General features: G+C 52.6%; 3 protein-coding genes across 3 annotated transcripts; all 3 read right to left on the bottom strand.

Moving 5' to 3' along the window:
• Nucleotides 1-2,153: 2,153 nt before the first annotated feature.
• LOC146762069 (SUN domain-containing protein 3-like) lies at nt 2,154-9,450 on the bottom strand. The gene is made up of 8 exons (XM_085539255.1): nt 9,275-9,450; nt 5,359-5,420; nt 5,146-5,206; nt 4,627-4,783; nt 4,272-4,356; nt 3,683-3,795; nt 2,874-3,044; nt 2,154-2,527 (listed from the first exon to the last, which is right to left on the bottom strand). The coding sequence occupies exons 1-8, from the start codon at nt 9,448-9,450 to the stop codon at nt 2,411-2,413; spliced, it is 942 nt and encodes a 313-aa protein (XP_085395381.1). The 3' UTR covers nt 2,154-2,410.
• A 347-nt stretch (nt 9,451-9,797) lies between these two features.
• LOC146762068 (SUN domain-containing protein 3-like) lies at nt 9,798-13,066 on the bottom strand. The gene is made up of 6 exons (XM_085538104.1): nt 13,004-13,066; nt 12,791-12,851; nt 11,916-12,428; nt 11,327-11,439; nt 10,518-10,688; nt 9,798-10,171 (listed from the first exon to the last, which is right to left on the bottom strand). Exons 3-6 carry the CDS (start codon nt 11,941-11,943, stop codon nt 10,055-10,057), a joined length of 429 nt encoding a protein of 142 aa, XP_085394230.1. The 5' UTR covers nt 11,944-12,428; nt 12,791-12,851; nt 13,004-13,066; the 3' UTR covers nt 9,798-10,054.
• Nucleotides 13,067-17,442: 4,376 nt separating this feature from the next.
• LOC146762067 (SUN domain-containing protein 3-like) lies at nt 17,443-20,863 on the bottom strand. The gene is made up of 8 exons (XM_085539254.1): nt 20,829-20,863; nt 20,648-20,709; nt 20,435-20,495; nt 19,916-20,072; nt 19,561-19,645; nt 18,972-19,084; nt 18,163-18,333; nt 17,443-17,816 (listed from the first exon to the last, which is right to left on the bottom strand). Exons 1-8 carry the CDS (start codon nt 20,861-20,863, stop codon nt 17,700-17,702), a joined length of 801 nt encoding a protein of 266 aa, XP_085395380.1. The 3' UTR covers nt 17,443-17,699.
• Nucleotides 20,864-22,473: the final 1,610 nt, after the last annotated feature.

Genomic DNA, 22,473 nt, shown 5'->3' with positions numbered 1-22,473 from the left:
CTCCTTCCAGTCTGCATATATCCCTAGGATTCCACCGGCCCAAGTGCAAAACCTTGCACATGACTGTGCTGAACCTCGCTAGATTCACCCGGGCCCACCTTTCAAGTCAGTTGAGGTCCCTCTGAATGGCACCCCTTCCTTCCATTGTTTCAACCACACTGCTCAGCAAACCTGCTGAGGATGCACTCAGTTCCATCATAGATGTCATTGATAATGATGTTAAAGAGCACCGGCCCTAGGACAGACCACTGGGGGATGCACCTTCTCATAGAATGAAATTGGGTTTGTCAGACAGGATCTACCATTCGTAATCCCATGCTGATTGGGCCTCATCATCATAACGGCCTCTTACTGTTAACTGATCTGTGACACCTCCCGAGATCGTCCATTCCATGACCTTCCCTGGTACCAAGGTGAGACCATAGGTCTTGTAGCTACCGGGATCATCTTTTCAGCTCTTTTTAGAGATGGGTGTCACGTTTGCCAGTCTCCACTCCACTGGGACATCCCCAGTTAGTCCAGACTGCTGAAGGACGATGGAGCGCAGCTTGGCAACCACATCTGCCAACTCACTCCCCACTGTAGGGTGCAGTCCATCTGGGCCCATGGACTTCTGAACATCCAGCTTTCAGAACAGGCCCAAAACCATCTCACTGTGGATTATGCAAGGCCTATTCTGTCCCCCCTCCCTGTCTACCAGCGCAAGGAGCTGTGTTACCGGGAAGTAACGAGTCTTGCTATTAAAGACTGAGGGAAAGAAGGCATTAAGTTTCTCAACCTTATCCTGATCCTTGCCACCGTGATGCCCTCAGCATCATCCAACAGGGGATGGAGATTCTCCATAGCCCTCCTCCTGCCGTTGACGTATTTTTGGAAATATTTACTGTTGTTCTTCCCCTAAGAGGCCAAGTTCAGTTCTAGCTGAGCTTTTGCTTTTCTAATTTTCTCCCTGCACAGCTTCAATGTGGACTTGGAAAAGTTGTAAGTAGCTTGCCCATTCTTCCAAATACCATAAACTTTTCTATTGTCCCGGACTTCCAGTCAAAATTCTCCGTTCAGCCTTACTGGCCTCCTTGCCCGTTGGCGCATCTTCCGTGATTTGGTGAAGGTCAGCTCCTGTCCCGCTAAAATAATTTCCTAAAAGTATTCCCAGCCATCCTAGGCTCCCATGCCCTCCACAATTGCCTCCTCATGGACCCTCTCAACTACAGTCTGAAAGAGGATAAGCTCTGCCCCCTGGAAGACCAAGTGGGTACTAGTTCTGCTGACTCCCACCCGTAGTTCAACGAGGATCAAAAAAAAAACAGCACGTGGAGATCACTCTGCCAGCTCCCACCCAGTCGCTCCCTTGTTCTTCCTCCCTAGGCGGAGAGCAAGAGAAAAGGGGATGAAAAAGCACGTGGGTCGAGATAAAGACTGGGAGATCTCTTAACAGTTATTCCGACGGACAAAGGAGATTCAACATGGGAAATGTATAGTTTGGTATTTTTTTGTTGTTGTTGTTTAATTTATTTTGAGATAAGCCAGATTGATTTCCCCAAGCCAAATAGATTTCCCCAAGCCAATTAAATTTCCCCAAGCCAATTAAATTTCCCCTAGCCAGATAGTTTTCTCCTGGCATCGTCGTCACGGGCTGGATCGCCGTGGAGCCTGAACTGATACAGACAGGTGTACTCCGGGTGGCCCCAGTTGCTCAGCACTTGCAGCTTCACGTAACTGATGAACCCAGAGAGCTCGTTCTGCAACGAGAAAAAGAAATGAAATGTGTTTTCCTCTCTTTGACCACTGACAACGCGGGAGCGACATAGTCGCGCAACATCTTACTTCAGGCTGCCCTCCTAGTTCTTTGACACGCTGATGTGCTCCCGTGGCACAATCAAGACATTTCTTACCCTGCTCCGCCTCTTTGGCCACATGAGTTTTAAGGAAAGAAACAGCTACCAAAAGCTGCAGCAAATACGCAGGCAAGTTCTTTGCACTTGCTTTGAGTGTGTGTGCATGCACAAAAAATGGAGGGATGTGACACTCATTAGCTTCTCTAACAAGTCACCCAGGCAGAATGGCCTCCCTTACGCTGCCTGTTACCGGCAACAACAAGACCCTTGGAAAGCCACACATCCCCAGTGTGAAAGTAGCACACCAACAGTATCGCCTACATCGAGAGGTGCCTACTTCTGTGCAATCGCAAGCCACTTGGTCACAGTGGTTTCTGCTGCAAGCACAGCTGAAGCTTAGCTGTGCTAAAAGCTGTAGTAGCTCGCAAGCTTAAAAACGACATGGGAGCAAAAACAGCACGGCACTCTGGGCATACGCAGGTAGGGAGTGGCAGCAGAAGAAATGCCAGAAGGCCCTCATACACCTCTGGCTTGGAAGCTTCTGCCCAGCCAACCTGGTTCTCCTCTCCCACGCTTCACGTCCCTCTTAGACAACGTACCTTCAGTTGGAAGGTCTGACTGGGAGCCTGGCCTGGAACAAAGGTGAACTCTCCCAGGAAAATTCCTTCCTCATCATCTTCTGCCTTCAGGCCCTACAGGAAGGCAGGGGTGGAGAAAACAGAACAATGGGATGCGCTGCCGGACAACGATCACAGAGCCCCGCAGGGACTGGAAGCAGAGGTGGTCTGGGACCATCCACTGTGCCATTTCCCTTTCCCTCTGCCTCTCAAACTACCAACTCGCCCCAAGAGTGGGAAACCTTCTTTGCTGCGCGATGCTGGACCAAAAAGGAATGCTGTGGAAATGGAGCAACACTGAGGAACTTCTTTCTCCCCCAAGGCATGGAAGGACTGCATGCCGCAGCGCTCTTGGAGCTGCTACCACCGTCCACCTCAAATGCTACACGCAGAACCTCCACAGCCCAGGGGTATCACTTACATAGACAGCAAAGTCCTTAGGAGCACTGGAGATGCTGTCTGCACGGTACGCCGCTGCTGGAATTCCGTGGTTTATTGTAACTGCTGTGGGAAAGACGGCCATGGACAACTTGATGACAACGTGCCCTTGGCTTCCTGGGAAGGGCCAGCAGTTTCCTGGATGATTGTCAGGCTAAAAAGAGAAGAAGGAACAGTGTTCACTTGCGAAAGAGAGTCCTGGCTAGAATTCCTGCTACAGCATCAGAGGCTCTAGCGTTGTATTGGCCCTTCAGCTCTGCTCCGAAGCACATTCATAAGTGCACGACAGTGAGCTGGGTGCACAACTCGCAGAAGCTCTCAGGCCCCTTCTTTTGCGGAGCAACTTGCCAAAAACAAGGAGGGGCTGCAGTGGTTGAGGGGCACCTGCCAGGACAAAGAAGGGCTCGCTGGCACGAGCCTATCCAGCAAGGGGAAGCAATCGCTCCCCCTCATCACTTCCCACTTCTTTGCACCAGCACCAGCCGGGACTCCGATTTGTTACGTAGCTTGGGAGCAGTGACACGATAGGCTGGCAAACACAACATGGGGCCCTCCTGCAGCGCACGCCCTCTGTGCCCACCTGGGTCCACTGAGAGCTTGCACAAGGAGGACCGGGGGCAGTCTGGCAGAAGAAATTCTCAGCAGCGATACACAAGAGGGGACTAGGGCCTTGCAAGAAGACCTTAGGTAAGGCAAGCTGGGATGTGAGGACAAGTGTAAGGACAATCCTCTGCAGGGCTTTTGGTCTCCTCCACCCCGTACCATTCTTCCCCCGTTTCTCAGTGTTCATACCTCAAGAGTAATCTCAGGAGCCCTCATATAAGGTGTCACCAGCAACGACTGCCAAAAGACTTTCCCACTTCCAGTCCAGGAGGGAGAAGTCTTGGAACGAACAATAGCAGCGCCTGCAAATCAAATCACGGGCCCTATTGTCAAGCAAGGCCAGGAGGAATCAAGGCCTGCTGACCTTGCTTTGCACATAAACAGCTGCACAGAGATGCCGGCTGCCCTTGCACTGTCCTCTTGAAAAAGCTTCTAAGCAGTCATACATCCTCAACAGTGATAGTTCCCTCCTCCTCTCTTGCCATTTCCCTCTGCAGCACAACGCAGGGACTCACTCAACTATTTTAAAAGGCAGCATAAACTGACAGCCAGCTGAGCAGTCGCTTGAGAAACAACACCAAGTAGGAGTAGTGCTTTCCAGATGTGCTCCAGACCACTGAAGACTCTCTCTACAAGCACACTCTCAGGGCACAAAGCGGCTGTTCACTCCTCACCCGCCCTACCCCACCACTGCCCAAATGCCCATCCTGTCAAAGCAGACAAGAAGTGCATTGGAATCAACTTCTGCGGTCTGTTGGTTTCTACTGTCTAATGGCACCTGAAGTCTTGCTGGCATAATTCGGCATCCGGAATGGGCTTTCTTCCAGCTTCTCCAGTACTTGACTGATCATGTCTTGAACAGCCTGGGAAGGAAGACAAAGGAGAGCGCTGGTCAGAAGGATTAAGAAGGGGGAAAAGAGTTGCCTCCCAGGTTCCCTGCAAAGCCAGCCAAAGCAAACTTGGCTGCAAGTTGCCTGGGAACCTCCAGAACTCTACTATGAACATTTGGCACGGGAATGGAGAGGGGCTGCTCACTCCAGTGCTCTGGACATGGATGTGGCAGGAAAGGAAAGGCTTTTTCCTGTCGGGAAGCCCCATGACAGGCAGGCAGCACTGGCAGACAGTCCTCTTACCTCGCCGGTAAAGCCTGGGAGCTCAGTTCTCCGGAAGGCCTCATGGAGAGCACGCACAGTAATGTCCCTTGCTCCCCACTGCAGGACATGAAGCTGCCGCTGGATCTTATTCTGCTCTTCTTCCCGGCTCAGCATTTCCAGATTACTAACCGCCAGCCTGGAGACAGCAGGTAATGGAGAGAAGTGGACACGGCTCTCCTCTCACAAGCCATGGGACTGTGAGGCAGCGAACAAGCCTCGCTGCGCATGACAACGGGGTAGCCAAGATTCAGTTGAGACTTGACTACGCTGGTTGGCAAGCTCCACGAGATCCCAACCAAGAAGGTGCTTCCTGGGTAACTCTGGGGGATCGTGGAGCTGTAGCGGTTTGAAGGAAAAGCTGGGAGAGGAGAATGGGAAATGGGAGAAGCACAGGCACTGTGCCATGGAAGTGTGACTCGGGTAAGAAGTGGTCACGGACAAGGGGCAGAGCTCCTCTCAAGAACGGTCTAGCCAAAGGGAGACTGTTTTGTTTTTTACCTTGGAGTCAGTCCAGCCGCCGTCCTGACCCCTTCAACAGCGTTTCCAATGCAGTAAACGCCTGTCAGGAATTCCACAAAGCTCTCAATACATTGCCGGCACAAAGACTTGGCGTTCTGCCTTGGGCTGCCCACTCCCCTGTCCCTGGGCAGAACAAACCACTGGGGGCTTCCGAAAGAAGCATCCTCTAGTCAGAGCTCTACAGAGACTCACCGAAGGGCACCACAACCACGGTGAAGAGCACCAGGGAAACTGTTTCCCAAACCAAAGGTTGCCTACAAAGGAGGAGAAGCGTGGTGATGAACCACAACGCAGGCAGTATCTGCGCAGCTCTGAAGACAACAACGGAGCAGCAGATTTTTCCTTAAAACTCGTGAAGGAACCATATCCTTACCAGTCCCCACGCTCGCCTTCACCTCGCTGCTCCATTTCAGTGAAGCACAGGACCTCAAAAGAGTGAAAATCGCAGCTCGCTACGGAGTGAGCCAAACACTCTCCAACAGCTCGCTAAGGAGTGAGCCAAACCCTCTCCAACAGCTATGCTGTCAGTTCCGAGAGTGGCTAAGGTGTGGGGACAAACTGCCCCTGTGTTGAGGGCCCTTTGTGACTTCACAGTGGTCAGTGATGTCACCACAGAGGAGGCGGCGCCATGTTCTGAGGGACAGCCCAGCCTGACAAGGAACAGATTCTGCACCTCCTGCCTGCAAGGGAAAGATCCTACTTGGTCAGAACACCTCCTGCCAGCACCCTGCTTGGTAGGATCCTGCTGAGGGGGGACAGGCTGGGAGCTACAAGACGCTTTTTTCGGTTCCTACTTTTGATGCTCTGTACATCAGATGTCTCACTCCAGGTACCCAGACTTTTCCAATGCATTCCTGTATCCGTCTTCCTACTGTCAGCCAGTGTTTCAAGCAGACGTGAAGGACTGCAAATGGCAGTTCCTGCAGAAATCACCAACAGGCAGAAACTGCACGTAGTTCTTCCTGCTCGTGGGAATTTCCACGCACTTCAATAAATAGATGTTGTTGCCCTCTACAAGATGTCAAGTGTGCCACTGCAAATTTAAAAGTAGCCCACAGGGGAATAGCATGGGGATCACAGAATCATGGCTTGGGTTGGAAGGGACCTAAAGGTCCTCAGGCTCCAACCCCCCTGCGGCATGCACGGCTACCAACCCCCGTATCTAACACTAGACCAGGTAGTCCAGGGCCCCATCCAGCCTGGCCTTGATCACCTCCGGGGATGGGGCATCCACAACATCTCTGGGCAGCCTCCTCCAGCACCTCACCGCTTTCTCTGAAAAGAACTTCCCACCCTGCTATCCAACCCAAATCTTCCCTCTCTCTATTTAAAACCGGTTTCCCATTACCAGCCTGGACATGTTACCAACTGGACGCAGAACCACTGATCTCCACCCTCTCTCCGTGGCCTTTCAGCCAAGGAGATCTTGGCCAACAATTCCTTAAACAGCCTGAAGTTTGCTCTTATGAACTTCAGGGTCCTGACCTTGCTCTTTGCCAGGCCCACATTCCTCAAGACCACAGACTCAACCAAGGCGTGGTCAACAGCTTTAGCAACAAGATCATCACTTTTCAAGCGCAGCAGCACTTCCAACTCCTCATTTCCCACACTGCGTGCATTAGCGCAGGCTGGGACAGACAGCTTGGAACGGAGCTCTGAACGACTGTCCAGGCCGCAGCCCCGCTAAAGCAGGTTCCCTGTGGTGGGCTGCCCCGGAAATCGTCCGGGCAGAGTTGCGTTAACTGTTGTTCAGGCCTTGAATCCCACAGAAGGGGACTCTGCACCCACTCTGAGCAGCCTGCTCCACTTCTCTGATACTTTCGCACTCAAGAAATGTTGCCTCCTGTTCGCAGGGCATTTCCAGCGTTCCTGTGCGTGCCCATTGGCCCTTCATTCTGTTACTGGGCAGCTGTGAAAAGAGCCTGTCCCCACCCACTCGACTGCTGCCTGTTGGATGTTCATGAGCACTGACCAGATCCCCTCTCAGCCTTCCAGGCCCAACAGGCCCAGCTGTCTCAGCCTTTCCTCAGAAGGGAGATGCTCCACGCCCCTCCTCATCCTTATGGCCCTCCACTATGCCCTCTCTAGAAGTTGCCTGCCTTTGTTGAGCCCAGGAGCCCCGAATGGGACACGGTACTCCAGATGCGGCCTCACCAGGGCTAGAGAAGATGGGGAGGACCACCTCCCTCAAACTGCTGGCCATGCTCTTTTTAATGCAACCCAGGATCCCACTGGCCTTCTTGTCAGCACGCGCACACTGCTGGCTCATGGCCAACCTTTAACCCACTGGGACCCCAAGGTCCTCTCAAAGGCTGAGCAGAGTGGGACAATCAGCTCCCTGTCCCTGCTGGCCACCTCTCCTCTGATGGAGCCCACGATACCATTTGCTTTCCACGCTGCAAGAGCACGCTGCTGGCTCGTGTTCAGTTTCTACCAGGATCCCCAGGTCCTTCTCTGCACGGCTACGCTCAAGGGTTGCTCCTTCCAGTCTGCATATATCCCTAGGATTCCACCGGCCCAAGTGCAAAACCTTGCACATGACTGTGCTGAACCTCGCTAGATTCACCCGGGCCCACCTTTCAAGTCAGTTGAGGTCCCTCTGAATGGCACCCCTTCCTTCCATTGTTTCAACCACACTGCTCAGCAAACCTGCTGAGGATGCACTCAGTTCCATCATAGATGTCATTGATAATGATGTTAAAGAGCACCGGCCCTAGGACAGACCACTGGGGGATGCACCTTCTCATAGAATGAAATCGGGTTTGTCAGACAGGATCTACCATTCGTAATCCCATGCTGATTGGGCCTCATCATCATAACGGCCTCTTACTGTTAACTGATCTGTGACACCTCCCGAGATCGTCCATTCCATGACCTTCCCTGGTACCAAGGTGAGACCATAGGTCTTGTAGCTACCGGGATCATCTTTTCAGCTCTTTTTAGAGATGGGTGTCACGTTTGCCAGTCTCCACTCCACTGGGACATCCCCAGTTAGTCCAGACTGCTGAAGGACGATGGAGCGCAGCTTGGCAACCACATCCGCCAACTCACTCCCCACTGTAGGGTGCAGTCCATCTGGGCCCATGGACTTCTGAACATCCAGCTTTCAGAACAGGCCCAAAACCATCTCACTGTGGATTATGCAAGGCCTATTCTGTCCCCCCTCCCTGTCTACCAGCGCAAGGAGCTGTGTTACCGGGAAGTAACGAGTCTTGCTATTAAAGACTGAGGGAAAGAAGGCATTAAGTTTCTCAACCTTATCCTGATCCTTGCCACCGTGTTGCCCTCAGCATCATCCAACAGGGGATGGAGATTCTCCATAGCCCTCCTCCTGCCGTTGACGTATTTTTGGAAATATTTACTGTTGTTCTTCCCCTAAGAGGCCAAGTTCAGTTCTAGCTGAGCTTTTGCTTTTCTAATTTTCTCCCTGCACAGCTTCAATGTGGACTTGGAAAAGTTGTAAGTAGCTTGCCCATTCTTCCAAATACCATAAACTTTTCTATTGTCCCGGACTTCCAGTCAAAATTCTCCGTTCAGCCTTACTGGCCTCCTTGCCCGTTGGCGCATCTTCCGTGATTTGGTGACGGTCAGCTCCTGTCCCGCTAAAATAATTTCCTAAAAGTATTCCCAGCCATCCTAGGCTCCCATGCCCTCCACAATTGCCTCCTCATGGACCCTCTCAACTACAGTCTGAAAGAGGATAAGCTCTGCCCCCTGGAAGACCAAGTGGGTACTAGTTCTGCTGACTCCCACCCGTAGTTCAACGAGGATCAAAAAAAAAACAGCACGTGGAGATCACTCTGCCAGCTCCCACCCAGTCGCTCCCTTGTTCTTCCTCCCTAGGCGGAGAGCAAGAGAAAAGGGGATGAAAAAGCACGTGGGTCGAGATAAAGACTGGGAGATCTCTTAACAGTTATTCCGACGGACAAAGGAGATTCAACATGGGAAATGTATAGTTTGGTATTTTTTTGTTGTTGTTGTTTAATTTATTTTGAGATAAGCCAGATTGATTTCCCCAAGCCAAATAGATTTCCCCAAGCCAATTAAATTTCCCCAAGCCAATTAAATTTCCCCTAGCCAGATAGTTTTCTCCTGGCATCGTCGTCACGGGCTGGATCGCCGTGGAGCCTGAACTGATACAGACAGGTGTACTCCGGGTGGCCCCAGTTGCTCAGCACTTGCAGCTTCACGTAACTGATGAACCCAGAGAGCTCGTTCTGCAACGAGAAAAAGAAATGAAATGTGTTTTCCTCTCTTTGACCACTGACAACGCGGGAGCGACATAGTCGCGCAACATCTTACTTCAGGCTGCCCTCCTAGTTCTTTGACACGCTGATGTGCTCCCGTGGCACAATCAAGACATTTCTTACCCTGCTCCGCCTCTTTGGCCACATGAGTTTTAAGGAAAGAAACAGCTACCAAAAGCTGCAGCAAATACGCAGGCAAGTTCTTTGCACTTGCTTTGAGTGTGTGTGCATGCACAAAAAATGGAGGGATGTGACACTCATTAGCTTCTCTAACAAGTCACCCAGGCAGAATGGCCTCCCTTACGCTGCCTGTTACCGGCAACAACAAGACCCTTGGAAAGCCACACATCCCCAGTGTGAAAGTAGCACACCAACAGTATCGCCTACATCGAGAGGTGCCTACTTCTGTGCAATCGCAAGCCACTTGGTCACAGTGGTTTCTGCTGCAAGCACAGCTGAAGCTTAGCTGTGCTAAAAGCTGTAGTAGCTCGCAAGCTTAAAAACGACATGGGAGCAAAAACAGCACGGCACTCTGGGCATACGCAGGTAGGGAGTGGCAGCAGAAGAAATGCCAGAAGGCCCTCATACACCTCTGGCTTGGAAGCTTCTGCCCAGCCAACCTGGTTCTCCTCTCCCACGCTTCACGTCCCTCTTAGACAACGTACCTTCAGTTGGAAGGTCTGACTGGGAGCCTGGCCTGGAACAAAGGTGAACTCTCCCAGGAAAATTCCTTCCTCATCATCTTCTGCCTTCAGGCCCTACAGGAAGGCAGGGGTGGAGAAAACAGAACAATGGGATGCGCTGCCGGACAACGATCACAGAGCCCCGCAGGGACTGGAAGCAGAGGTGGTCTGGGACCATCCACTGTGCCATTTCCCTTTCCCTCTGCCTCTCAAACTACCAACTCGCCCCAAGAGTGGGAAACCTTCTTTGCTGCGCGATGCTGGACCAAAAAGGAATGCTGTGGAAATGGAGCAACACTGAGGAACTTCTTTCTCCCCCAAGGCATGGAAGGACTGCATGCCGCAGCGCTCTTGGAGCTGCTACCACCGTCCACCTCAAATGCTACACGCAGAACCTCCACAGCCCAGGGGTATCACTTACATAGACAGCAAAGTCCTTAGGAGCACTGGAGATGCTGTCTGCACGGTACGCCGCTGCTGGAATTCCGTGGTTTATTGTAACTGCTGTGGGAAAGACGGCCATGGACAACTTGATGACAACGTGCCCTTGGCTTCCTGGGAAGGGCCAGCAGTTTCCTGGATGATTGTCAGGCTAAAAAGAGAAGAAGGAACAGTGTTCACTTGCGAAAGAGAGTCCTGGCTAGAATTTCTGCTACAGCATCAGAGGCTCTAGCGTTGTATTGGCCCTTCAGCTCTGCTCCGAAGCACATTCATAAGTGCACGACAGTGAGCTGGGTGCACAACTCGCAGAAGCTCTCAGGCCCCTTCTTTTGCGGAGCAACTTGCCAAAAACAAGGAGGGGCTGCAGTGGTTGAGGGGCACCTGCCAGGACAAAGAAGGGCTCGCTGGCACGAGCCTATCCAGCAAGGGGAAGCAATCGCTCCCCCTCATCACTTCCCACTTCTTTGCACCAGCACCAGCCGGGACTCCGATTTGTTACGTAGCTTGGGAGCAGTGACACGATAGGCTGGCAAACACAACATGGGGCCCTCCTGCAGCGCACGCCCTCTGTGCCCACCTGGGTCCACTGAGAGCTTGCACAAGGAGGACCGGGGGCAGTCTGGCAGAAGAAATTCTCAGCAGTGATACACAAGAGGGGACTAGGGCCTTGCAAGAAGACCTTAGGTAAGGCAAGCTGGGATGTGAGGACAAGTGTAAGGACAATCCTCTGCAGGGCTTTTGGTCTCCTCCACCCCGTACCATTCTTCCCCCGTTTCTCAGTGTTCATACCTCAAGAGTAATCTCAGGAGCCCTCATATAAGGTGTCACCAGCAACGACTGCCAAAAGACTTTCCCACTTCCAGTCCAGGAGGGAGAAGTCTTGGAACGAACAATAGCAGCGCCTGCAAATCAAATCACGGGCCCTATTGTCAAGCAAGGCCAGGAGGAATCAAGGCCTGCTGACCTTGCTTTGCACATAAACAGCTGCACAGAGATGCCGGCTGCCCTTGCACTGTCCTCTTGAAAAAGCTTCTAAGCAGTCATACATCCTCAACAGTGATAGTTCCCTCCTCCTCTCTTGCCATTTCCCTCTGCAGCACAACGCAGGGACTCACTCAACTATCCTAAAAGGCAGCATAAACTGACAGCCAGCTGAGCAGTCGCTTGAGAAACAACACCAAGTAGGAGTAGTGCTTTCCAGATGTGCTCCAGACCACTGAAGACTCTCTCTGCAAGCACACTCTCAGGGCACAAAGCGGCTGTTCACTCCTCACCCACCCTACCCCACCACTGCCCAAATGCCCATCCTGTCAAAGCAGACAAGAAGTGCATTGGAATCAACTTCTGCGGTCTGTTGGTTTCTACTGTCTAATGGCACCTGAAGTCTTGCTGGCATAATTCGGCATCCGGAATGGGCTTTCTTCCAGCTTCTCCAGTACTTTGACTGATCATGTCTTGAACAGCCTGGGAAGGAAGACAAAGGAGAGCGCTGGTCAGAAGGATTAAGAAGGGGGAAAAGAGTTGCCTCCCAGGTTCCCTGCAAAGCCAGCCAAAGCAAACTTGGCTGCAAGTTGCCTGGGAACCTCCAGAACTCTACTATGAACATTTGGCACGGGAATGGAGAGGGGCTGCTCACTCCAGTGCTCTGGACACGGATGTGGCAGGAAAGGAAAGGCTTTTTCCTGTCGGGAAGCCCCATGACAGGCAGGCAGCACTGGCAGACAGTCCTCTTACCTCGCCGGTAAAGCCTGGGAGCTCAGTTCTCCGGAAGGCCTCATGGAGAGCACGCACAGTAATGTCCCTTGCTCCCCACTGCAGGACATGAAGCTGCCGCTGGATCTTATTCTGCTCTTCTTCCCGGCTCAGCATTTCCAGATTACTAACCGCCAGCCTGGAGACAGCAGGTAATGGAGAGAAGTGGACACGGCTCTCCTCTCACAAGCCATGGGACTGTGAGGCAGCGAACGAGCCTCGCTGCGCATGACAACGGGGTAGCCAAGATTCAGTTGAGACTTGACTACGCTGGTTGGCAAGCTCCACGAGATCCCAACCAAGAAGGTGCTTCCTGGGTAACTCTGGGGGATCGTGGAGCTGTAGCGGTTTGAAGGAAAAGCTGGGAGAGGAGAATGGGAAATGGGAGAAGCACAGGCACTGTGCCATGGAAGTGTGACTCGGGTAAGAAGTGGTCACGGACAAGGGGCAGAGCTCCTCTCAAGAACGGTCTAGCCAAAGGGAGACTGTTTTGTTTTTTACCTTGGAGTCAGTCCAGCCGCCGTCCTGACCCCTTCAACAGCGTTTCCAATGCAGTAAACGCCTGTCAGGAATTCCACAAAGCTCTCAATACATTGCTGGCACAAAGACTTGGCGTTCTGCCTTGGGCTGCCCACTCCCCTGTCCCTGGGCAGAACAAACCACTGGGGGCTTCCGAAAGAAGCATCCTCTAGTCAGAGCTCTACAGAGACTCACCGAAGGGCACCACAACCACGGTGAAGAGCACCAGGGAAACTGTTTCCCAAACCAAAGGTTGCCTACAAAGGAGGAGAAGCGTGGTGATGAACCACAACGCAGGCAGTATCTGCGCAGCTCTGAAGACAACAACGGAGCAGCAGATTTTTCCTTAAAACTCGTGAAGGAACCATATCCTTACCAGTCCCCACGCTCGCCTTCACCTCGCTGCTCCATTTCAGTGAAGCACAGGACCTCAAAAGAGTGAAAATCGCAGCTCGCTACGGAGTGAGCCAAACACTCTCCAACAGCTCGCTAAGGAGTGAGCCAAACCCTCTCCAACAGCTATGCTGTCAGTTCCGAGAGTGGCTAAGGCGTGGGGACAAACTGCCCCTGTGTTGAGGGCCCTTTGTGACTTCACAGTGGTCAGTGATGTCACCACAGAGGAGGCGGCGCCATGTTCTGAGGGACAGCCCAGCCTGACAAGGAACAGATTCTGCACCTCCTGCCTGCAAGGGAAAGATCCTACTTGGTCAGAACACCTCCTGCCAGCACCCTGCTTGGTAGGATCCTGCTGAGGGGGGACAGGCTGGGAGCTACAAGACGCTTTTTTCGGTTCCTACTTTTGATGCTCTGTACATCAGATGTCTCACTCCAGGTACCCAGACTTTTCCAATGCTTTCCTGTATCCGTCTTCCTACTGTCAGCCAGTGTTTCAAGCAGACGTGAAGGACTGCAAATGGCAGTTCCTGCAGAAATCACCAACAGGCAGAAACTGCACGTAGTTCTTCCTGCTCGTGGGAATTTCCATGCACTTCAATAAATAGATGTTGTTGCCCTCTACAAGATGTCAAGTGTGCCACTGCAAATTTAAAAGTAGCCCACAGGGGAATAGCATGGGGATCACAGAATCATGGCTTGGGTTGGAAGGGACCTAAAGGTCCTCAGGCTCCAACCCCCCTGCGGCATGCACGGCTACCAACCCCCGTATCTAACACTAGACCAGGTAGTCCAGGGCCCCATCCAGCCTGGCCTTGATCACCTCCGGGGATGGGGCATCCACAACATCTCTGGGCAGCCTCCTCCAGCACCTCACCGCTTTCTCTGAAAAGAACTTCCCACCCTGCTATCCAACCCAAATCTTCCCTCTCTCTATTTAAAACCGTTTTCCCATTACCAGCCTGGACATGTTACCAACTGGACGCAGAACCACCGATCTCCACCCTCTCTCCGTGGCCTTTCAGCCAAGGAGATCTTGGCCAACAATTCCTTAAACAGCCTGAAGTTTGCTCTTATGAACTTCAGGGTCCTGACCTTGCTCTTTGCCAGGCCCACATTCCTCAAGACCACAGACTCAACCAAGGCGTGGTCAACAGCTTTAGCAACAAGATCATCACTTTTCAAGCGCAGCAGCACTTCCAACTCCTCATTTCCCACACTGCGTGCATTAGCGCAGGCTGGGACAGACAGCTTGGAACGGAGCTCTGAACGACCGTCCAGGCCGCAGCCCCGCTAAAGCAGGTTCCCTGTGGTGGGCTGCCCCGGAAATCGTCCGGGCAGAGTTGCGTTAACTGTTGTTCAGGCCTTGAATCCCACAGAAGGGGACTCTGCACCCACTCTGAGCAGCCTGCTCCACTTCTCTGATACCTTCGCACTCAAGAAATGTTGCCTCCTGTTCGCAGGGCATTTCCAGCGTTCCTGTGCATGCCCATTGGCCCTTCATTCTGTTACTGGGCAGCTGTGAAAAGAGCCTGTCCCCACCCACTCGACTGCTGCCTGTTGGATGTTCATGAGCACTGACCAGATCCCCTCTCAGCCTTCCAGGCCCAACAGGCCCAGCTGTCTCAGCCTTTCCTCAGAAGGGAGATGCTCCACGCCCCTCCTCATCCTTATGGCCCTCCACTATGCCCTCTCTAGAAGTTGCCTGCCTTTGTTGAGCCCAGGAGCCCCGAATGGGACACGGTACTCCAGATGCGGCCTCACCAGGGCTAGAGAAGATGGGGAGGACCACCTCCCTCAAACTGCTGGCCATGCTCTTTTTAATGCAACCCAGGATCCCACTGGCCTTCTTGTCAGCACGCGCACACTGCTGGCTCATGGCCAACCTTTAACCCACCGGGACCCCAAGGTCCTCTCAAAGGCTGAGCAGAGTGGGACAATCAGCTCCCTGTCCCTGCTGGCCACCTCTCCTCTGATGGAGCCCACGATACCATTTGCTTTCCACGCTGCAAGAGCACGCTGCTGGCTCGTGTTCAGTTTCTACCAGGAACCCCAGGTCCTTCTCTGCACGGCTACGCTCAAGGGTTGCTCCTTCCAGTCTGCATATATCCCTAGGATTCCACCGGCCCAAGTGCAAAACCTTGCACATGACTGTGCTGAACCTCGCTAGATTCACCCGGGCCCACCTTTCAAGTCAGTTGAGGTCCCTCTGAATGGCACCCCTTCCTTCCATTGTTTCAACCACACTGCTCAGCAAACCTGCTGAGGATGCACTCAGTTCCATCATAGATGTCATTGATAATGATGTTAAAGAGCACCGGCCCTAGGACAGACCACTGGGGGATGCACCTTCTCATAGAATGAAATCGGGTTTGTCAGACAGGATCTACCATTCGTAATCCCATGCTGACTGGGCCTCATCATCATAATGGCCTCTTACTGTTAACTGATCTGTGACACCTCCCGAGATCGTCCATTCCATGACCTTTCCTGGTACCAAGGTGAGACCATAGGTCTTGTAGCTACCGGGATCATCTTTTCAGCTCTTTTTAGAGATGGGTGTCACGTTTGCCAGTCTCCACTCCACTGGGACATCCCCAGTTAGTCCAGACTGCTGAAGGACGATGGAGCGCAGCTTGGCAACCACATCCGCCAACTCACTCCCCACTGTAGGGTGCAGTCCATCTGGGTCCATGGACTTCTGAACATCCAGCTTTCAGAACAGGCCCAAAACCATCTCACTGTGGATTATGCAAGGCCTATTCTGTCCCCCCTCCCTGTCTACCAGCGCAAGGAGCTGTGTTACCGGGAAGTAACGAGTCTTGCTATTAAAGACTGAGGGAAAGAAGGCATTAAGTTTCTCAACCTTATCCTGATCCTTGCCACCGTGTTGCCCTCAGCATCATCCAACAGGGGATGGAGATTCTCCATAGCCCTCCTCCTGCCGTTGACGTATTTTTGGAAATATTTACTGTTGTTCTTCCCCTAAGAGGCCAAGTTCAGTTCTAGCTGAGCTTTTGCTTTTCTAATTTTCTCCCTGCACAGCTTCAATGTGGACTTGGAATAGTTGTAAGTAGCTTGCCCATTCTTCCAAATACCATGAACTTTTCTATTGTCCCGGACTTCCAGTCAAAATTCTCCGTTCAGCCTTACTGGCCTCCTTGCCCGTTGGCGCATCTTCCGTGATTTGGTGAAGGTCAGCTCCTGTCCCGCTAAAATAATTTCCTAAAAGTATTCCCAGCCATCCTAGGCTCCCATGCCCTCCACAATTGCCTCCTCATGGACCCTCTCAACTACAGTCTGAAAGAGGACAAGCTCTGCCCCCTGGAAGACCAAGTGGGTACTAGTTCTGCTGACTCCCACCCGTAGTTCAACGAGGATCAAAAAAAAAACAGCACGTGGAGATCACTCTGCCAGCTCCCACCCAGTCGCTCCCTTGTTCTTCCTCCCTAGGCGGAGAGCAAGAGAAAAGGGGATGAAAAAGCACGTGGGTCGAGATAAAGACTGGGAGATCTCTTAATAGTTATTCCGACGGACAAAGGAGATTCAACATGGGAAATGTATAGTTTGGTTTTTTTTTGTTGTTGTTGTTTAATTTATTTTGAGATAAGCCAGATTGATTTCCCCAAGCCAAATAGATTTCCCCAAGCCAATTAAATTTCCCCAAGCCAATTAAATTTCCCCTAGCCAGATAGTTTTCTCCTGGCATCGTCGTCACGGGCTGGATCGCCGTGGAGCCTGAACTGATACAGACAGGTGTACTCCGGGTGGCCCCAGTTGCTCAGCACTTGCAGCTTCACGTAACTGATGAACCCAGAGAGCTCGTTCTGCAACGAGAAAAAGAAATGAAATGTGTTTTCCTCTCTTTGACCACTGACAACGCGGGAGCGACATAGTCGCGCAACATCTTACTTCAGGCTGCCCTCCTAGTTCTTTGACACGCTGATGTGCTCCCGTGGCACAATCAAGACATTTCTTACCCTGCTCCGCCTCTTTGGCCACATGAGTTTTAAGGAAAGAAACAGCTACCAAAAGCTGCAGCAAATACGCAGGCAAGTTCTTTGCACTTGCTTTGAGTGTGTGTGCATGCACAAAAAATGGAGGGATGTGACACTCATTAGCTTCTCTAACAAGTCACCCAGGCAGAATGGCCTCCCTTACGCTGCCTGTTACCGGCAACAACAAGACCCTTGGAAAGCCACACATCCCCAGTGTGAAAGTAGCACACCAACAGTATCGCCTACATCGAGAGGTGCCTACTTCTGTGCAATCGCAAGCCACTTGGTCACAGTGGTTTCTGCTGCAAGCACAGCTGAAGCTTAGCTGTGCTAAAAGCTGTAGTAGCTCGCAAGCTTAAAAACGACATGGGAGCAAAAACAGCACGGCACTCTGGGCATACGCAGGTAGGGAGTGGCAGCAGAAGAAATGCCAGAAGGCCCTCATACACCTCTGGCTTGGAAGCTTCTGCCCAGCCAACCTGGTTCTCCTCTCCCACGCTTCACGTCCCTCTTAGACAACGTACCTTCAGTTGGAAGGTCTGACTGGGAGCCTGGCCTGGAACAAAGGTGAACTCTCCCAGGAAAATTCCTTCCTCATCATCTTCTGCCTTCAGGCCCTACAGGAAGGCAGGGGTGGAGAAAACAGAACAATGGGATGCGCTGCCGGACAACGATCACAGAGCCCCGCAGGGACTGGAAGCAGAGGTGGTCTGGGACCATCCACTGTGCCATTTCCCTTTCCCTCTGCCTCTCAAACTACCAACTCGCCCCAAGAGTGGGAAACCTTCTTTGCTGCGCGATGCTGGACCAAAAAGGAATGCTGTGGAAATGGAGCAACACTGAGGAACTTCTTTCTCCCCCAAGGCATGGAAGGACTGCATGCCGCAGCGCTCTTGGAGCTGCTACCACCGTCCACCTCAAATGCTACACGCAGAACCTCCACAGCCCAGGGGTATCACTTACATAGACAGCAAAGTCCTTAGGAGCACTGGAGATGCTGTCTGCACGGTACGCCGCTGCTGGAATTCCGTGGTTTATTGTAACTGCTGTGGGAAAGACGGCCATGGACAACTTGATGACAACGTGCCCTTGGCTTCCTGGGAAGGGCCAGCAGTTTCCTGGATGATTGTCAGGCTAAAAAGAGAAGAAGGAACAGTGTTCACTTGCGAAAGAGAGTCCTGGCTAGAATTCCTGCTACAGCATCAGAGGCTCTAGCGTTGTATTGGCCCTTCAGCTCTGCTCCGAAGCACATTCATAAGTGCACGACAGTGAGCTGGGTGCACAACTCGCAGAAGCTCTCAGGCCCCTTCTTTTGCGGAGCAACTTGCCAAAAACAAGGAGGGGCTGCAGTGGTTGAGGGGCACCTGCCAGGACAAAGAAGGGCTCGCTGGCACGAGCCTATCCAGCAAGGGGAAGCAATCGCTCCCCCTCATCACTTCCCACTTCTTTGCACCAGCACCAGCCGGGACTCCGATTTGTTACGTAGCTTGGGAGCAGTGACACGATAGGCTGGCAAACACAACATGGGGCCCTCCTGCAGCGCACGCCCTCTGTGCCCACCTGGGTCCACTGAGAGCTTGCACAAGGAGGACCGGGGGCAGTCTGGCAGAAGAAATTCTCAGCAGCGATACACAAGAGGGGACTAGGGCCTTGCAAGAAGACCTTAGGTAAGGCAAGCTGGGATGTGAGGACAAGTGTAAGGACAATCCTCTGCAGGGCTTTTGGTCTCCTCCACCCCGTACCATTCTTCCCCCGTTTCTCAGTGTTCATACCTCAAGAGTAATCTCAGGAGCCCTCATATAAGGTGTCACCAGCAACGACTGCCAAAAGACTTTCCCACTTCCAGTCCAGGAGGGAGAAGTCTTGGAACGAACAATAGCAGCGCCTGCAAATCAAATCACGGGCCCTATTGTCAAGCAAGGCCAGGAGGAATCAAGGCCTGCTGACCTTGCTTTGCACATAAACAGCTGCACAGAGATGCCGGCTGCCCTTGCACTGTCCTCTTGAAAAAGCTTCTAAGCAGTCATACATCCTCAACAGTGATAGTTCCCTCCTCCTCTCTTGCCATTTCCCTCTGCAGCACAACGCAGGGACTCACTCAACTATTTTAAAAGGCAGCATAAACTGACAGCCAGCTGAGCAGTCGCTTGAGAAACAACACCAAGTAGGAGTAGTGCTTTCCAGATGTGCTCCAGACCACTGAAGACTCTCTCTGCAAGCACACTCTCAGGGCACAAAGCGGCTGTTCACTCCTCACCCGCCCTACCCCACCACTGCCCAAATGCCCATCCTGTCAAAGCAGACAAGAAGTGCATTGGAATCAACTTCTGCGGTCTGTTGGTTTCTACTGTCTAATGGCACCTGAAGTCTTGCTGGCATAATTCGGCATCCGGAATGGGCTTTCTTCCAGCTTCTCCAGTACTTGACTGATCATGTCTTGAACAGCCTGGGAAGGAAGACAAAGGAGAGCGCTGGTCAGAAGGATTAAGAAGGGGGAAAAGAGTTGCCTCCCAGGTTCCCTGCAAAGCCAGCCAAAGCAAACTTGGCTGCAAGTTGCCTGGGAACCTCCAGAACTCTACTATGAACATTTGGCACGGGAATGGAGAGGGGCTGCTCACTCCAGTGCTCTGGACACGGATGTGGCAGGAAAGGAAAGGCTTTTTCCTGTCGGGAAGCCCCATGACAGGCAGGCAGCACTGGCAGACAGTCCTCTTACCTCGCCGGTAAAGCCTGGGAGCTCAGTTCTCCGGAAGGCCTCATGGAGAGCACGCACAGTAATGTCCCTTGCTCCCCACTGCAGGACATGAAGCTGCCGCTGGATCTTATTCTGCTCTTCTTCCCGGCTCAGCATTTCCAGATTACTAACCGCCAGCCTGGAGACAGCAGGTAATGGAGAGAAGTGGACACGGCTCTCCTCTCACAAGCCATGGGACTGTGAGGCAGCGAACGAGCCTCGCTGCGCATGACAACGGGGTAGCCAAGATTCAGTTGAGACTTGACTACGCTGGTTGGCAAGCTCCACGAGATCCCAACCAAGAAGGTGCTTCCTGGGTAACTCTGGGGGATCGTGGAGCTGTAGCGGTTTGAAGGAAAAGCTGGGAGAGGAGAATGGGAAATGGGAGAAGCACAGGCACTGTGCCATGGAAGTGTGACTCGGGTAAGAAGTGGTCACGGACAAGGGGCAGAGCTCCTCTCAAGAACGGTCTAGCCAAAGGGAGACTGTTTTGTTTTTTACCTTGGAGTCAGTCCAGCCGCCGTCCTGACCCCTTCAACAGCGTTTCCAATGCAGTAAACGCCTGTCAGGAATTCCACAAAGCTCTCAATACATTGCCGGCACAAAGACTTGGCGTTCTGCCTTGGGCTGCCCACTCCCCTGTCCCTGGGCAGAACAAACCACTGGGGGCTTCCGAAAGAAGCATCCTCTAGTCAGAGCTCTACAGAGACTCACCGAAGGGCACCACAACCACGGTGAAGAGCACCAGGGAAACTGTTTCCCAAACCAAAGGTTGCCTACAAAGGAGGAGAAGCGTGGTGATGAACCACAACGCAGGCAGTATCTGCGCAGCTCTGAAGACAACAACGGAGCAGCAGATTTTTCCTTAAAACTCGTGAAGGAACCATATCCTTACCAGTCCCCACGCTCGCCTTCACCTCGCTGCTCCATTTCAGTGAAGCACAGGACCTCAAAAGAGTGAAAATCGCAGCTCGCTACGGAGTGAGCCAAACACTCTCCAACAGCTCGCTAAGGAGTGAGCCAAACCCTCTCCAACAGCTATGCTGTCAGTTCCGAGAGTGGCTAAGGCGTGGGGACAAACTGCCCCTGTGTTGAGGGCCCTTTGTGACTTCACAGTGGTCAGTGATGTCACCACAGAGGAGGCGGCGCCATGTTCTGAGGGACAGCCCAGCCTGACAAGGAACAGATTCTGCACCTCCTGCCTGCAAGGGAAAGATCCTACTTGGTCAGAACACCTCCTGCCAGCACCCTGCTTGGTAGGATCCTGCTGAGGGGGGACAGGCTGGGAGCTACAAGACGCTTTTTTCGGTTCCTACTTTTGATGCTCTGTACATCAGATGTCTCACTCCAGGTACCCAGACTTTTCCAATGCTTTCCTGTATCCGTCTTCCTACTGTCAGCCAGTGTTTCAAGCAGACGTGAAGGACTGCAAATGGCAGTTCCTGCAGAAATCACCAACAGGCAGAAACTGCACGTAGTTCTTCCTGCTCGTGGGAATTTCCACGCACTTCAATAAATAGATGTTGTTGCCCTCTACAAGATGTCAAGTGTGCCACTGCAAATTTAAAAGTAGCCCACAGGGGAATAGCATGGGGATCACAGAATCATGGCTTGGGTTGGAAGGGACCTAAAGGTCCTCAGGCTCCAACCCCCCTGCGGCATGCACGGCTACCAACCCCCGTATCTAACACTAGACCAGGTAGTCCAGGGCCCCATCCAGCCTGGCCTTGATCACCTCCGGGGATGGGGCATCCACAACATCTCTGGGCAGCCTCCTCCAGCACCTCACCGCTTTCTCTGAAAAGAACTTCCCACCCTGCTATCCAACCCAAATCTTCCCTCTCTCTATTTAAAACCGTTTTCCCATTACCAGCCTGGACATGTTACCAACTGGACGCAGAACCACCGATCTCCACCCTCTCTCCGTGGCCTTTCAGCCAAGGAGATCTTGGCCAACAATTCCTTAAACAGCCTGAAGTTTGCTCTTATGAACTTCAGGGTCCTGACCTTGCTCTTTGCCAGGCCCACATTCCTCAAGACCACAGACTCAACCAAGGCGTGGTCAACAGCTTTAGCAACAAGATCATCACTTTTCAAGCGCAGCAGCACTTCCAACTCCTCATTTCCCACACTGCGTGCATTAGCGCAGGCTGGGACAGACAGCTTGGAACGGAGCTCTGAACGACCGTCCAGGCCGCAGCCCCGCTAAAGCAGGTTCCCTGTGGTGGGCTGCCCCGGAAATCGTCCGGGCAGAGTTGCGTTAACTGTTGTTCAGGCCTTGAATCCCACAGAAGGGGACTCTGCACCCACTCTGAGCAGCCTGCTCCACTTCTCTGATACCTTCGCACTCAAGAAATGTTGCCTCCTGTTCGCAGGGCATTTCCAGCGTTCCTGTGCGTGCCCATTGGCCCTTCATTCTGTTACTGGGCAGCTGTGAAAAGAGCCTGTCCCCACCCACTCGACTGCTGCCTGTTGGATGTTCATGAGCACTGACCAGATCCCCTCTCAGCCTTCCAGGCCCAACAGGCCCAGCTGTCTCA

The sequence above is a fragment of the Coturnix japonica genome, chromosome 2 (genome assembly GCF_054131305.1).
Source record: "Coturnix japonica strain WE chromosome 2, WE-NBRP24, whole genome shotgun sequence".
Taxonomy (NCBI): Eukaryota; Metazoa; Chordata; class Aves; order Galliformes; family Phasianidae; genus Coturnix; species Coturnix japonica.
The sequence above is the reverse complement of the archived record's forward strand: the minus strand, read 5'-3'. Positions and strand labels throughout refer to the sequence as shown.